General features: G+C 40.9%; 1 protein-coding gene across 1 annotated transcript in view; it reads right to left on the bottom strand.

Annotated features, from left to right (window-relative positions):
• STK26 (serine/threonine kinase 26) overlaps window positions 1-16,516 on the bottom strand; it is a 29,116-nt gene extending 12,600 nt beyond the window's left edge. The window contains exons 1-3 of the mRNA XM_054641720.2: window positions 16,384-16,516; window positions 16,157-16,278; window positions 1,131-1,361 (exon numbers count right to left, since the gene is read on the bottom strand). Of these exons, the coding sequence (XP_054497695.2) occupies window positions 1,131-1,361; window positions 16,157-16,198 (273 nt within the window). The 5' untranslated portion in view covers window positions 16,199-16,278; window positions 16,384-16,516. The remainder of the gene's footprint in view (window positions 1-1,130; window positions 1,362-16,156; window positions 16,279-16,383) is intronic.
• Between the last annotated feature and the right edge of the window lie 208 nt (window positions 16,517-16,724).

Genomic DNA, 16,724 nt, shown 5'->3' with positions numbered 1-16,724 from the left:
CCAAGTAAAGAGAAGCAAAAATGGGTTATCAATGGCAATTTGTATGTGTAATCAGGTGTGAGGAAGTCACAGTAAACAGCAAAGCCACTACAGCTGTCTTACATTAGCCAAAATGAGAAATTAGTATATGGACTAATTTATGAGCACCTGAAATATTGGAAAAATAACTTGCCCACTTAGTATTAAAATATAAAAGAGTGAATACTTTTGTAATTTAAATGGAAAAAAGCAAAAATCTACAAAGAATATTACTAAAATTCTGCAAATACTTTTATGTATCACTGAAAGATACAGCACAAGTGTGAGACAGAGAACACTTATCAGAAATCTGTCTCTGAAATGTACAAAACCCCACTACACCTTAAGAAAGCAGAAATGCTGAGAGGGAGACCAAGCACCAAAAAACAGAACCAACCAGAAAAACCTCCCAAAGTGAAACAAACAAACCAAAACCAACAAAAAACCCAAACACAAGCAAATAACTCCTCCCAGATACTTAATATACTTTAAACTATCACTAAAACTTTAGCTTTCATTAAATGTTTTCAAGGATTTTTTAAAAGTCACTTAAAATATGTCAGCAGTGCAAAACATTTAAGCAGTACTTAAGGTGAGAAGTTTTACTCAACATTTTGGTTTTCTGTAGGTTTTCATTTTTGTTTGTTTGTTAAATTATGCCTTAGATAACACTTCACACTGTGGTTACATAATTCTGCTGATGTCAGTGTTACTTTGTCTCAGGCCTACTAAGCTGCATAACTGCCAACACATTTTACATGATGCAGGGTTTCTTTCCACACCAGGAATAGCTTTTCCTTCTGTAACCATGAAGGTGTATTTCTTTTGCTCAGGAAGACCACAAAATTGTCCTAGGGATTGTGGAGGGAGGAGAGAAAACCAAGGCCCAAAAGCAATGGCAAAAAGAATCCTTTATCAACTCTGTTCATTCTTTAGCCATTTTGTGCAAATCCCAGGCCCAAAGATCAAGCAGCAAAAAGAGAAAAATGAAGTGAAAAACTCTGTTCAAAGAAAAATAAAAATCTACTAAAAATGTCAAGTTGTCACAATAAATCTTCCTTAATTTTAGGTGATTTTTGTAGCAGCATTCTTTGTGCAATATTATACATTACCTTTAAATATGATCCATAGTACTTTGTTACATAAGGACTATCACACTGACTTAAAACAGTTATCTCTTGCTGTATATCTTCTATTTCATCTTCTGCTTCCTCAAGGTCTATGATTTTTATGGCAACCACTTGCTGTGTCCGATTATCAATTCCTTTGAAGACCTCACCAAAGGAGCCCTTCCCAATGCGTTCCAATTTTGTGAAGAGTTCTTCTGGGTCTGCTCTGTGGTTCTAAAAAAAAAGGAAAAAAAGGAAAAAAAGACACATGAGTTGCCTAATTTACTTCCAAGTTATTAGCCCTCATTACTCCCCAAGAAGCACACCATCCAGATTTATCATCACCAGAAGGGCTGCATCAGGTAAATTTATTTCCTACTCACTAACTTCCCATTCAGCTATTAGTTACAGAACATACATTATGCAATTCTGTCAAAGGTAAGTGAGCCTTACCAGGGAGGGAGTCAGGTACAAACCTCATTTCACCTCCTCACATAACCACCCCTAAACCGAGCTGTTCTTAACATTAATCCTGTCTGTGCAGGAATTCAGAAGACTGGGGAATGCAATTACTGGCACAGGACCACCACCAACATCACCCAGGCAGAAAAGGTTGGGCTTCCCACCTGGCCAAGAGCCTGGGGCAGGCACAGCTCCCTGTCATGGAACACAGTGAGGGGTGCCCAGGACAGGATGGCACCACTGCCAGAGCCCGAGATCAGGTGAGACCAGGTGTCTTTGGGGCAGTTAAAAGGGCTGACAGAAAGATGAGCCAAAGGGACAGAGGTGTTCAGCAAGGAATGAGAAGCTGTCATGGAGTGCTGGACCTGTGGCACTGCTCAGAACTGGCTGTATCACCACACATGCCTTACAGAGGGGAGCAGAGCACTGCTGAGGATGCTGCTGGTTTGGAATCTCTGCTGAATAACTACTCTTAAAATCACCAGACTGGTTATTATAAAAATATTTTACATTTCTTTGTAGTCAAGTAGATTTTTTTAGTAGACAAGTAAGTAAATTTCTTAATAGACAAGTAGTTGGGAGGGCAGCAAACAGGAAGCAAATTCTCATTTTCCCTTCAAGATAAAGCATGCCATGTAGCTTAGAGAACCTTGCATATCCCAACATCAGAGCACTGGCTTCTGAAGGACATGGATGACACACTCCACAGTTTAACACCACAGAACTTGAGATCAGAGTACAAAAGTTTGCAGAGAAATGTTTCGAAGAGGTCAGACAGACACACCAAAAGAACAGAACAGCCCATGCTTTGCAGAGCAACAGAATTAAACACCTTACTGCTATCAGAACTGGGCAACTGAGTGCACGAATCAGTGTTGAAAAAAGAAACATCCCTGCCTGAAAAAAGCCCTCTAATTCAGTACATTTTGAAAATATGGAAGAAATGCTTTGCTCTGCATCTCTCTCACATTCCAGAAGTCAGAACCAGCAAAAGAAATGGCAGGTTTGGCAAAAGCAGATATTTAACCTAAAGCACAGATTACCCTACACAACCAAATACTCAAGTATCAACATGAAACTCCAGAAAATAACTTTACATTGGTGTTCTTGCAAATTCCTGAGAAAATCTTTACTGGCGAAAAAAAAAGCGTAAGTACTTTAATCTAGTCCAAAAGGGACAGTCCCATTTTCTTACATCTGGGCCCTTACTGCTGCTTCTTCCCTTTGATCAGAACCAGAATTTATCCCACAATATGGTGAAATGAATCAGGAAACAGATTTAGCTAAGAGTTAACCATATGATTTTCCAGGTTTATTTTCAGCTGAATCAGTTCACTGCTCATATATACCAAGCTGTTATTTCTGTTATCACAAGAGGAGGGAACATGAATTAGTACAGCAGATTCATACTGATCTGGGGAGGTAAGATTTTGCAAAAAGACAAGACACACTGCTGCTCCTGAGCAGCACATTACAACTGTGGAATGAGGAATTTCCCTTTTGTCTATAATGAGCTCATTGCTACTCTACTCCATTAAAAACAATTCTTAGAAATAGTTAAACAAAAAAATTCTATTTTCTTCGGTTGATAGAGACAGTGAAAGACCTAAAAGATGAACAAATACACAATCAAAGCAAATAAAAAGAAAAAAAAAAGAAGAACCTATTTGGTTTGAAACCTGGAAGAACTAATTTTGTTATACTGGGAAAGAAAATGACTGAAGCCTTCAGGTGCTCATAAAGCTTTTAGTTAAAATGGTCACAGAAGAGCAGTAAATCCTGAGACTGTCCGAAGACAGACACATTGCTGTGCACTGCTGCACCAGCTCCTGAATAAAACCAAGAGTAAAACCAATTTTTTTTAAAACATCTGAATTTAAAATCTATTTTCTGGCGTGCTCTAAAAAATGATTGTAGGGACAGGCATGGCAAAAGCAGCAGTGACTGCGACCCAGCCTTTCCCTGCTGCCAAGTAAGATGCCAAACTGTCCTCTAGACAGGAATAATTTCTCAACTGCATTAGTTACAATATGGAATAATTAACTGATAGTTCTCAATTTACAATAAACAAAGACACACACTTCCAAGAAACAAGAAAGATGGCTGGAAAAACTTTTTATTGATGCTTAAATACTCATCTTCACAAAACCTAGCTTCAATTTAAGACAGACTTGGAATCTGGGATTTCAGGAGTCATTCATACTAATTTGAAATTAAACCTGCTAAGCACTTCCAGTCAGATAAAAGAAAAGCAATTTAATAACAGACATGCTCAGCTAATCCAGCCCTTCATAAATGTCTGACCACCTCAAAGGGCAACACTTGGATTTTGCTGGGGGAAAAACCTTAAGCAGAAAACTCCTCTGGGCTCCTCAGTAGAAAAGCACATCATTCCATCCTATACACCTACTTAACCACCATCAACAGAACAAACCAGGCCTACAAATTCCCTCCCCCAAGCTACTTCAGGTGAATCAGAGCTTTAAAGGCTATTTTATCTTCCAACAACTCCTGATGCCATTATGTGTGAGTGCTGGAGTACAGGGAGATCAGTCATGGCTGGACTTCCCAGTGCTGCAGAACTCCATGTACGTATCCCTGCGAGGAGGAGGTGGAACAGAGGGGCATCAGAGGAGAACAAACTGTGCAGGACTACTTGAGGAAACAGTCACATCTTTCTATTCTCAGAAAATCCTCTCACAGCAAGCAAAGTCAGCTTTACAGCTTCTGTTACTCACCGAGGCTGACAAGGGACTGTAGGACACTCCAGGATAAGGACAAATATTTCCGACCAGCTACAGCTAATATTGAGATAATGTCCTTTGGAAAGACTTCAAACTTGTAACACTACATAACTTAAAACATGGCCTGAGAACAAAGACTGCATTTTGAAACAGATTTGCTTCTACCATTCTTAATTTCCTTGTCTTTAAGCCTACTGTTCTACAGGAATGTTTTTCTGTAACTAATGAAAACAAAACAAAACTTTAAAAGACTGCTCCATAAACAAATGTATAGAAAAGGATGGAGATATATTTTATATAAATAGAAGTGTATATGTGTGTATACACATCCTCAATACATAACCAGTAAATTTCTGCAACACAGCTGCCAGCCAAACTTCTAATATGGTAGAAATTAAGATTTTTAACACTATTTACACTCCTGAGCAAAACCACCCGTTGTTTTCCTCGTTGTTTCACAGATTTTTCACTGAAATGGAAAAAACTTTGAAAGATGCCTGCATGGATAACCAGTATTCTTTTTTTAAAACATATACCGGTTTCCATGGGAAGCCAGGTCTGTTGGGCAGCAGATGGTAACAACACAATAGACACTACATGGACTCCATCATCACCTCTCCAAAGATAATACCTATAAGTGGACAAATCAGGCAGGGAATGTCTTGCTCTTTCCCTCCCTAAGCCCAGACAAAAGCAACAGCAGGTCTGACAAGCACAGGCACATCCCCCTGCCAGCTCCAGTCCCGCTGGTGTGACTAAGAGCAGCAGAGCAGCAGCACGAGCGTGACAACACAAGCCCTCCCTGCACCCTGTGCACCGTTTCCAAGTGCACCATTCCACCAGCCCAGCTCTGCACACAGCCCGGGGCCTTCAGGAAATCTCTCCTCTCTTATTCAGCCTTATGCCATCACTGTATGGGTGTATATGCATCTCTATGTGCACACAAAGTCACACAATCTGGCTCCTAAAGGACCTCAGGACGTCATCCAGCCTGACCAACTGCTCAGAAGCCCCAAATCAAAAACACTAGAGCATCATTTTGGCCAGCATACTTTTTTTTAACATAATTTTTGCCGGTTGTTGTGTCAAGCATTCTGCCAATCTGGCTTATATAACCTCTTTCCTTTGATTCAAATAAACACATGTTTCTGAAGCAATGTCCTGGCTGTGCTCTGCTACAAGACTGACTTGCTGACTCACCTTTTCACCTCTGACCCTGTCATGTACCTGTTCTTCAAATTCTGAAATTTTCCTTTAAAACAAGCTTAAAACATACTGAATATGTAACTTCTAAGATTACAGAGAAAGCTAATGACAAAGACCAAATTAGAAGAAACAGTATGTTAGGCTGTGTCTGGATCTGTAGTACAGGGCAGCTCTTTTACAGAAGCAGGTCTTCTGAAAACACTCATTGATGAATTTCATTCAAAGGTACTGAACACAATTGAATGAAAAAACAAAACTTCAAAGAATCTCAGACAGAGACTGAACTAATGCCTTGACTCTGACAAAATCAAGCACCCAACATCCTCTAGGATTCCTAAGGCAACAATTATAACAGTCCTGTGAGATTTCTTCTAAGTAGTCTGTCAGTGTGAGAACATATATCCTCTTGTTTTAGCAGTATTTCTAAAACCTGACCAAGAAATGCTGCTACACTATGGGGACTTTCAAGCATCTCCCAGGCTTTATGTGGAACAGAAGTTCCCTTAGAATTGCAACACTACTACAGAGCAGCTCACCTACACTTACACCTACATTACCCAAATATGCATAGAATAAAGATATAATAATTAGTTCAGAGGATTTTATAAAAGGTTGGTAAGAGAAGCCCAGAGTGTTTACTCATGTTTTTAAGCACCCACTAATATAGCAGCCTAACAGGTCCTAGTATCTTTGGAAGGCATCAGAATTACCTGTGTTTAAAAGACTGTAATTTCAAGCAATTCCATTTGCAGGCATTTACCTGTTCTCAGATAATAAAGTACCTCTTAAAATTTTATTCTGTTCAGACCCCCCCCCCCAAAAAAATTAAGAGGAAGTAAGATTGACAAACCTGATAGGCTACAGTACTTCTTAAGATAATGTGTTAATCAACAGATACCCTTCTTTATCTCTTGCCATACACTATCTGCATGTAATTTCAGATATTTTTATATAGATATATATACACACACTAATTATACCCCATGCATATTAAAACATGTAACAATATTTATTCACATAAATTATATATTTTTCATATTTTACTTGCATAAGGAAGTTACTCACAGAAACTGTGCCATAGGCATGTGTATGTGCGTATACATAAAAATTTAAATAGTTTGAAGTTAATGAAGGCACAGGTGCAGATCCATTATTACTTAAAAAGAATAAGAAAATATGAACCTGCTGACATTCAAGACAAGGGTAGAACCTGTAGACATCTCTTTTTCTTCATCTTGAACATATACACACTTTTTTCATCTATTTTGGCATGTAAATAAACTCTGATGTTGCGCTGCAGTCCTGTTTAAGACTAAGATATTGGAATTTGATTATATTTACTGGAACTGTATGATACATATGCAGAGAATATTACTTTAACAACAAAACAATTTGATTTTATCAAATTTTTACATTATCTACAAGTTTTTCTACTCAGTGAGTAATAAAAACTAGATCTGGGTTTTGCTGTCCTTAAATGGGACCTGACCTGAGTTACACCCTTTATGAAACATCTCTCTTATCTGACAAGGCCAAGCCTCATTGCCATTTTTAGTGAGAACCTAGGGAACCTCATATAAAAGCAAAAACAGCAAGAAAAAACATTTGTGGTTTTATTTCCATCAAGTTAGCCATAAGGTGAGCTATTTGAGAATTTCTGTGACTATCAAAACTCTAAAATCAACATTCAAATCCACCTATTGTCAGATTTTGAAGGAAAGAATTACCTTCATATTCAAACCACCTCTGACCCGTGGCAGATGCGAGCTGTCAATTGTACGTTATGCTGGAAATGGAAACCACTGAACTCACTTCCTCTATTCTTAGCTTTTCTTTCACACACCATAAAGCAGCTTAGGAAAAAGCAAAAATAAGCACAAAAAAAAGACTAATACCATATGTTGCAAAGATTAGCTCTTTGACAAAAGGCAATTTAAAAAATTTACACCAATTACTTATAAAGAGCACTCTGCATGGAGGAAAGGAAACAAAGAGCAATTTCCCATGAAAGTGAGTTTCTCTATAACTGATATCTTCCACATCCTACAGTTCAAATGGAGTCCCAGTTGGCTTCTATTCTACGTATCAATAGCTTTTAACTACCTAGTATATTTTTTAAATGTCCTCAAACCACTACATACAGCTGCATAATCTCCAATCTGTTCACATCTCTGAGGAGCACAGCCTATTAGAGAAATTAAGGTGGGAGGACACACAAATTACATGATTGAGTCTTTACTACAATTTGAAAAAAATGTGAGTGGCTGAATGCTTTCTAGCTAGAAGCATGGACATCCTGAAATGGAGAAAGAAATCAGTTCAAGACATCAATAGGTTCTGATGTCCCAGTGTATCAACTTACTGTTCTGCATTTATTAAGGGTTCAACAAACTGATAATTCACAACAAGTTTCATCTTCTCTGTTGAACAGTGCAGGACAAGTGACTGCTGAATGAGTACTTACCCACCTCAATGAACTAACCTGAATCAGAAGTCAGAACATAAAGGATTATTGCAATTTCTCCTTGCTTAAGAACACTTCCAACCTCTCCATTTTAAGAACTGCTTTGATAAACGTACTCTGCAGGGAGACTTCAAAGGCCACATCTAACAGGAATATGGAAAAATAGCCATTTATGGGCTGCAGCCTACTTTTAGCAGTGTGCCTTTCCTTTCAGCACCAGCCTGCTTATCAGTACACAAACAATTTTTTTTTGCCACACCCATTTAAAGGAATAACCGTGTCAGAACTCTGCCAGCAATAACCTATATCACTACAGCATTTCAACCATTTTCCCAATATTTAAATACAGCTAAGTGGCAACTGTTACATAAATTTGACAGGCCTTCTCACTCTAGAAGCCATTTTAGCATTTCCTGTGTAACTTAGGACTTGATACACAGACCTTCCTCCTTTAAGTAACATTAGAATTATACTACAAGCCAGCTAGAATACAAATAACAACAAAATCCAGGTTTTTAAGTTGCCAATTCATAAATTAAAAAGTAGTAGAAAGACCTGAAGTATGACACACATTAGTACTTTTGCTAAATCTCTCCACTGAAGAAGTCATTACTTATTTTCAGGCCAAACAAAATTAAAGTGAGGCACAAACATGCTAGTTGAAAAAGGATGGCTCCAAACCACAGTGTGGGTGGGTTAAAGAGCAGGCCACAAGTTTAGTTACCACAGATAAGGCTCCAGGCATAGTGACTGCCTGCAATGCACCCCAAGTGGGACCCCATACTTAGAGGGCATCACTACTCCTCTAATTTGGGGAGGGACCATTTGGAGAAAGGAAGGCAAACAGCAGTCTACCAGAATCCTACAGCTTCTGTTCTCTCCCCTAAGGCTGGAGGACCACAACCTTGAAAGCTGTACTTTCTTCTTGAACATTGGCCCTTGATCATATCGATGATACCGGACCTGAAGCTACAAAAAGTACACAAGGAAAAACCAGAAATACAACTCCAAAACCAGCTGCAAAGAAAAACCTCTGCTGCCAGAACCAACCTGCCCGTTTCAGGAAACTCCTTTTTCAATTACTTTGCAGCTCATTCATAGCATGGCAAAGCATCTCATTACATAAAAGGCAAGGGAAAGGGGGAAGGGAGGAAAAGAAACACCCTGGAGAAAAAAAAAAAGAATCAGATTCTTCTTGCCAACTAGGCTAGAATAAAGCTGTGCAGGAATGTAAAAATGTTCTTGCTATGACCAGCTGCCAGATGACACCTTCCTAGGTGAGAGATCAACAGCAAGAACATTTTGCTCCCCTCATAATTCTCTATGTTTTTAACTGATCTACATCAGTAGAAATTCAATCTTTTTACTCAGTGTTTTACATTTAGGCATGCTACAACACTCATGGTCGCTTCAAGCTGTACACTGTTTTTATTATTCTACATTCAGCTCCCAACACAGAAGCCTCCACTGATACACAACTCGACATCTAGCAAAGCATAGACACCCTCTGATCCTCCCCCAGTCAACATTATTCAGATATTCAGAACATATAACAGTACCCAGTTGAGAGGAAAGCCTGCAAAAGATGGGGGAGCAGGAGGAAACAGGAAAAAACCCTCCATTCTCCAGGACTGAACACATGGTTCTTGAATTCTGGTTCATGTAAACAGTGAAGCCACTCTGGGCTCTCAGACTCTCCCTTCCAAGGCTCCAAGTGTGAAACCTGCAGATTTCTGCACATTTCTCATTCCTTTTTTTCCTTCACTGATGCACAGAGAATTTATGCAGAACCATGACAGACCTTGTCAGAAAGCTTTTGCATATATTCTGCTTCAATCAAAACCATTCAAATCCAGATTTCGGCAACACAAACTTGGATAGACACTTCCAAAAACTTCAGATTTTTGCAATTCTTCAAAGTTTTCCTTATGAAGAAGGAACCAAGTTTGAGCCATGCTCTCTCCTGAGCTATGGACCTGATCAATACAACTCATCTCTGCAAAAACACATGCACAAAATATGATGAAGAATGAGACCAGCAAGCTACTGCTACCTAGTCAGTACCTGTATTAATAGTTTCTCTGATTCAGTTGTTTTTGCCAAATCTCTTTGGCCAGCAATCCTGTGGCAGAGGAGATTTCAGTGAATATCACCAGGTGGGCACCCTTCCCAGCAGATTTAAGCTTCTCCTTCAGAGCTAAGGAGTGTGCTCAGTGATCCTCACCTAATCAGCAGAACAGACATGTTCCAGAAGAACTGCAAGAAGTTTAAATTTCAAGAACAAATGACAGTTCTTTAAATAAATGCTGGTGAGGCAGAATTAGGAAGGAATTTTCTTTCCAATTATTGTAAGAAAGAAATAGCAGGATTTGGAACAGTGACTCCTGACGCAATAGACACCTCACCAACTACTTCTTTGAAGACACCATACAAGCAGACTCTACAGCATGACAAAAAATATTTATCACAGAAGCATTTCAAAACCAACTTTGTACCATTCATCTCCAACCTCATCTTCTCAAAAGACATTTCTGAATGCTATTGTCAATTATTAAATTCAGTCCCTAAGAAAAAATAAAAGGCACAACAACAGTGTCTTATAATTTTCCAAATTTCACTACTTCTAAATCTGAAGACTCACTAAAGAGAAAACAAGTGATACTTTTACTACTGGTTTTAAAATTCAGCCTTTCACTTCTATAGATGACTGAAAGCTGAGGCTACTACTCTAGTCTATCTTCACCAACACATTTCACAGGTATCATAAGACAAATGCTGCAGCAGAGGCACACTCAGTGATACATACACCTCCTGGTGTACCACTGAGTTTCTATATAGAAAGAAGCATTCCTCACCTCAAAATATGTATCTAAATAAAAAATTGCAATATATTACTGAACTATTGCTTGCTATACATTCCCCTTTTGGAGAAAAAGGAGAAAAGCAAGACAAAACTTTCATAAGGACTTATAAAGCTGAGACACTGGAGTTCAAAAACAGCCAGTGCAAATATATTCAATGTTAAAATCAGAATAAAATAGCAATTATATCCTTTTAAAAGTTAGAACTCTATTTTCAGATGTAATGTTTTTACCTTTGGGGGAATATTATTCTCTGCCCAAAATTGACAGTGTATGATGGTACAGAACAGAGATTTAGGTGAGCTGGTTTATGTGCTCTCTGCAGCTTCAGCTGATTTGCCTCTGAATTCCAAGTCAAAGCACTCAATGTGTCTATAAAACTGTAAATATGCACAGAAAATACTACTACAGGACTGGAATTTTTCTTTTAACCTTGACAAAAACATCTGAATTCCAGGTGATTATAGCTGCACAGCTCCCATGCACTGAATACTTTTCAGAGCTCTCTCCACTCTCCTCCTTTGACATCAGTAAGACATTACAGGGATGACTGAGCCACACTTTTCTTGCCACCAGAGCACCTTACCACAAGGCATAAGAGGGAAGAACCAAGTTCAGCTAATACAGCCTGAGCTGATTCAGGAATCTACTATTGGATACAATAGAGCTTGTAGACCCTGCACAACCAGGAAAGGAACAACTGCAGTGCTGAATTCCACAAATATTTTGTGCTTCAAGCAGAAAAGAGGCTTGCTCTCCATAAGGCTTAAAACACTGTCTTCCTGCAGTCTACCTGCACCACAGCTCAAAGTCCCAATCAAGGAACTGAAACTGGAAAAAACAACACAATCCACATCAACTCATTCATAAGACATCAGTTTTCTAGGCACTGTGGAAGTCTCCTGGTGTCCAACAAGTGCTAGACTTTCCAGTTTCCCTTAAGACACATTTCTAAATAGTAAAAGTTTAAAGCCTTTTCAAATTTGCTTTAGAAGCATCTGGATACAGCTCAGTTCCTAGGAGGAATAAATTAAAAGAACTTTGAATGCACCTTTCTTTGAAGGTTTAAGTTTCTCCAACATGCACTTTCTAAACATTTAAGTATTTTACAATAACAGACTGGTTACTCTTAACAGAAGCCATATTCTTTTAACTTCAGTGCATAAGGTTTACTAGAAATCTGACACACTTCCAGACTACCTTTAGGTACCACACATTTCTAGATGTGCACAAAGTTAAGAGAAAATGTGGGTTTTTTTCTAGGGCTATGAAACAGACCACTTACAAAATTAAACACTACCTCTCATCTTTCTCTACTCACCCAACCAGGCATTAAATGATCTGCCCTGAGCAGCCTGCAGGGAGGGGCTCTCCAGCTGCTCTCAGGCCCTTCAGTGAGCAGCTCTGTTAACTGGCAGCACAGAGAGCAAAGCTCACCTTGACATCCAAGATTTCATTTAATCAAGCAATCCTTCAATTGTGAATCAGAGTACACTGCCTGACAGGTCACATGCTCCTGGCTGCTACACTTTTAGAGGAAGTTAGGTTCTTTATTGCAAGATAGCCTGAATGCCAACAAAAACAGATGGAAAGCAGCTCTAAACAACCTTTCTGGCTGTGCTCAAAACTACTGTCATACAGCATCAGGAGATATCAACAAAGCCATGAAAAAGGAAAAAGAAAGTGTTTAGGTGAGTGGGATAGCAGAGATAATGGGACATAAAGTCCCAAACCAAGTCAGTTCCAAAGACACACATACTAACAAAAAATATAAATGAGAATAATCAATATTTCCATCAGTTAATAAATTAATATTTCACAGACTTGAAGTTTTGCATGACAAATTAGAATAGGAAAAGGGTAAGTTTATACATTAAAACTCCACCAACTAAAAAAGACATTTATTACTGGAGTGATGCTCCAGCAAATTTACAGACTACTTTAGAAAATTTAAATGCTGACATATTGAGAAGTAGCCTCCCTGTCCACCTTAGAAAAGTTAATTGTTACTCAATTGCAAGTGAACAGTTTCCAACCTCTTTTATTTGTAAAGGGTTTTGGAGCATTGTGTGAGATGCAGCCAAGAACATAAGTTCATCAGAAACACACCAATCTCAAATGACATCCTTGAAATGTTCTGATCACTTGAAACAAACAACCCTCTAACTGTGTACTCTGTCTGCTGGGCAATACCAGAGCACTTAGGACTAATAATAAGGGGTCCAACACCTTCTTCACTCCAGCTGCCTCCAGCACCTGGGCTGGCAAAGACACAGGCAACATGTCTCCTGCAAGCTGTATCCACAAATGTTCTGTAGGAGTTCAACTGGATTCCTTGAAGACAGTGCTGGTGAACAGGTTTCTCACTGTGAGATCTCTAAGCATTCCAGACTAAGAACTAGTTTGAGTATTTTTATCCCAAGGAACAAAGTTACTGTGACATTAGTGAATAAAACCTCAAACCTGACAACCAAGCTCACCGCAAACTGTGCTTCCTGTAACCAGGACACCTTAACTGTGCTCACCATCCTTTCCATTTCCCATCTCATCTTGGATTCTGTGTAAAATGCCATAATTTGGGTATCATGTTCAGCTTCAGACCACTCATGTTATACATACACTGAGTACTTGGGTTTTACTGAATGGGTTTAGAAGTTTGGCAGCTGGCTGAGTTAACACTGTACAACTGCATCAAGTGGAGCCTTTCCAAAGGAGCAAGGAAACTGAATGTGTTTAGGAAGTTGTTTGCAGAGGCAAGAATTGTTAGGTATAAAATTTGGTTTTGTTAGGGACACAAGACAGGTTAAAGAGAATGTAACCACTACATAAACAAATGGCTCTATAACTACTCATAAGGGCAACAGATAATACCACCTCTGGGTCTGCCATTGCTGCCAGGGGACTAAAGTCAGACTCCAAGTCCACCAAAATAACTCTCTGTGATTTTCTGTAATTTTCCATATTTGAGGTTTTTTTAAAGGGGACGTGACTCTTCATAAGATGAAAAATCTTAAGAGTCAAAAAAGCTTCTGATATACTTTGGTGATAAACTGTCTTAAGCCTTGTTTTTGGAGTACATGAATTACATAACATGTTTATTTCTGGATTTTTCTTTATACTTTTTGTATAATCAAATGTAAGGGAAAGCATAAGATGACAATATAGCTGAAAACTTCAGGCTTGTGACATTCTCCGACAAATTCAGTTTCCAACTGTTATATTCAATAAAATCTTTCCTCAACAGATTACAAAACAAGAGGTTTGACATTACACTTTCCCACAGTGATAGTTTTAACATAACTATTACATCTTGCATCACAGAGGAACCTGTTTATTCCTTCTTCAATCAATCACTACACATTTACTTTAACACTGAGCAGAAGCAGGCATGCTTTTACCATCACTTAGATGATCCTGCCTGAACAGTCCAGATAAGTTAAAAAACCCCAAAGGAAACAACTCTTCTACCTCAGGCTGCCATGCAGTTGTTGTGTTGGTTTTAGTTTATTTTTTAAATTAAAACACTCTGTATTATGACTCTTCTAGAAGAAGGATGAGCAGATTAACATCACACCAAATTCTATTTTTTTTGTATTCTGAGGGTTTCAGGACTTGTGTAATCATCTTCGTAAAAAAAAAAAACCACCAAGGAAAAAATGTGGTTAAATTCTATGCATCTGGATTTATCTCATAGTCTAAAAAATGTTTTTAACATACTGATATATGTTAAGGGCTGTGAGTAACACTATTAACAATACTAGTGGGGATAAGGATGCTATTAGGACAAAGTTTATTGGTATAGCAATGAAAAAACAGAAGCTTAAATAATTTCAAGGTGCTTTTGTGTTGGCGGTTACAGTTGGAAAATAGGACAGCAATACATTAAGCAGATACAAAAATAGGAAATTGACAAACTAGAATGTTGAAACAGAAGTTTCCTAAATAAAAACACACTAGAAAGCCCAGAGGCTGTAATTAAAGAAGACTAAAGCCTTTAAATCTTTTATCACAAAATTCCTTCAGGATGTTCTAATGCAACAGTTATTCTGACACAGTGGAACAAGTAGGCTGAGAAGATCAGGCTTGTGTCCTCTTATAGAAACAGAGAGTGAATTACCATAATTTAACAGATTTCAGAAAGCCTAGAAATTATTAGAAAGGGGAAAGGTAAACTAAACCATAGCACTGGTAAACCATAGTAACTGGCAAAAATAGACAAATACTGTTTGTACATCAACTCTACACTTTCTAGAAGTCATAAAGTTACCTGACCAAGAGATATATTAACTTTTTGTTCTGAAGCCTTCTGAACTCTCTACTGTATCTCTCACATACACAGAGATGTATCATAAATGTTTCTGTATTATTTGACGTGAAAAAACCTCTGATGTTATACAGGTATGACTACCCCAGAAGTTAAGAGAATACTCAAAACACTGACTGGGCTGCCAGGGTCTGACAAGCAAAAATCAGCACTGAGATGAGCTGATCTTTACATTGATAAAGATCTCTGGCTAAATTTGTATCAGATTATCCAGTGAAGTAAAAGAGTCATAGGTATTCCACCTTTCCTATGAAAGTCAGTAACATACCAACTTGTTTGTTTTCTACTCAATACTGTTACTAAAATATTTACTTCCTTCTGCACCTTGTTTTCTAAGCAGGTAAGACAAACGTACAAAAACGACACTAGGCCTCATTCCCAGGCGAGGAGAGGTGCAGGTTTCTGACAGACTATGCTCGCCGCTGCTCTGTCCCCACCAGACCTGGCAGATACCACCTTTCCATGAATCCCAGGGTCCTCCGGGAAGCTGCACTACAGGCCCAGCGCCAGGCTGGTGGGGAAGTCCTGCAGCAGGTCGGCCTGCCAGCGCTCCTGGTATGTCATTTACAGCGCACCCACACACCCTGCGATTAACTTCACTTCGCCTTTAATCAGTTTTAGAGGCTCTTACGTGCTCCTGGATGCGGCGCGGCCACCCCTGAACAAAGGGAGGCAAGGAAGGAGGAGAATCTCTTCTCCCCCGCCGGGGTGCAGGTACGCGGCCCCCACAGCCTCCCGTTACCTCGGAGCAGGTTCCCTCCCTGCCTCCCTCGCTCCCCGGCTCGGCGGCCGGCCCGGCCTCCCCCCATCCCAACGCGGCCTCCCCGCGGCCCCGCTCCGCTTCGCCCACCCGCGGCCCCCCGCGCCCCGGCGGCGGCTCCGCCCGGTGCGGGCCGCAAGCGCCGCTTCCGGAGCTGGGGCCGGGGCCGGGTCCGTCGCCTCCATTTTGGGCCCGGTGCGGAGCTCACCTGCATGCCGGGCACTTGCACCGCCACGGGCGAGTGGGCCATGGCGGGCTGCGGCGGCCGGGCGGGCGCCGCCCGCTGCTCCCCGATCTCGGCCTCTTTCTCCTGGGCGGCGGCGGCGGGGCCTGGAAGGACAAAGCGGCGGGGAGGCGGCGGCTTCAGCGCGGGCCGCGCTCCCTCCTTCCCTCCCCGCCCTGCCCGCCGGCCCCCGCCCGCCGCCGGCTCCTCACCTCGCGGCCGCGGGGCTGCGCTGCGCGAAGGGCGGGCGGGGGTCGCTAGCGCCGCTGTCCCCTGCCCGCCGGGCTCCCCGCAGCGGCCCTGCCCATGCCCCGCTCCCCGGACCCGGCGCGGGGACGGCTGCTCGGGGCCCCCCGGGGTGGCGGCTCTCGGCGCGGCCGGGGCTGGCTCAGAGCGCCATGTCGGGCTCCGGCTGCAGGCGGCGGCTGCTGTGCGGCGGCTGCTTCCGTCTCGGCTCCGGCCTCGCGAGGCGGAGCCGCCGCACGGCCCTGGCGTCACGGCGCCCGCCTCCCCGGGCGGGCCGGCACCGGGGCACGGCGGAGGGAGGGAGGGG

This window comes from Agelaius phoeniceus, chromosome 14, assembly GCF_051311805.1.
Source record: "Agelaius phoeniceus isolate bAgePho1 chromosome 14, bAgePho1.hap1, whole genome shotgun sequence".
NCBI classification, from domain to species: domain Eukaryota; kingdom Metazoa; phylum Chordata; class Aves; order Passeriformes; family Icteridae; genus Agelaius; species Agelaius phoeniceus.
Note: the sequence above shows the minus strand (reverse complement) of the source record. Positions and strands in the feature narration are given on the sequence as shown.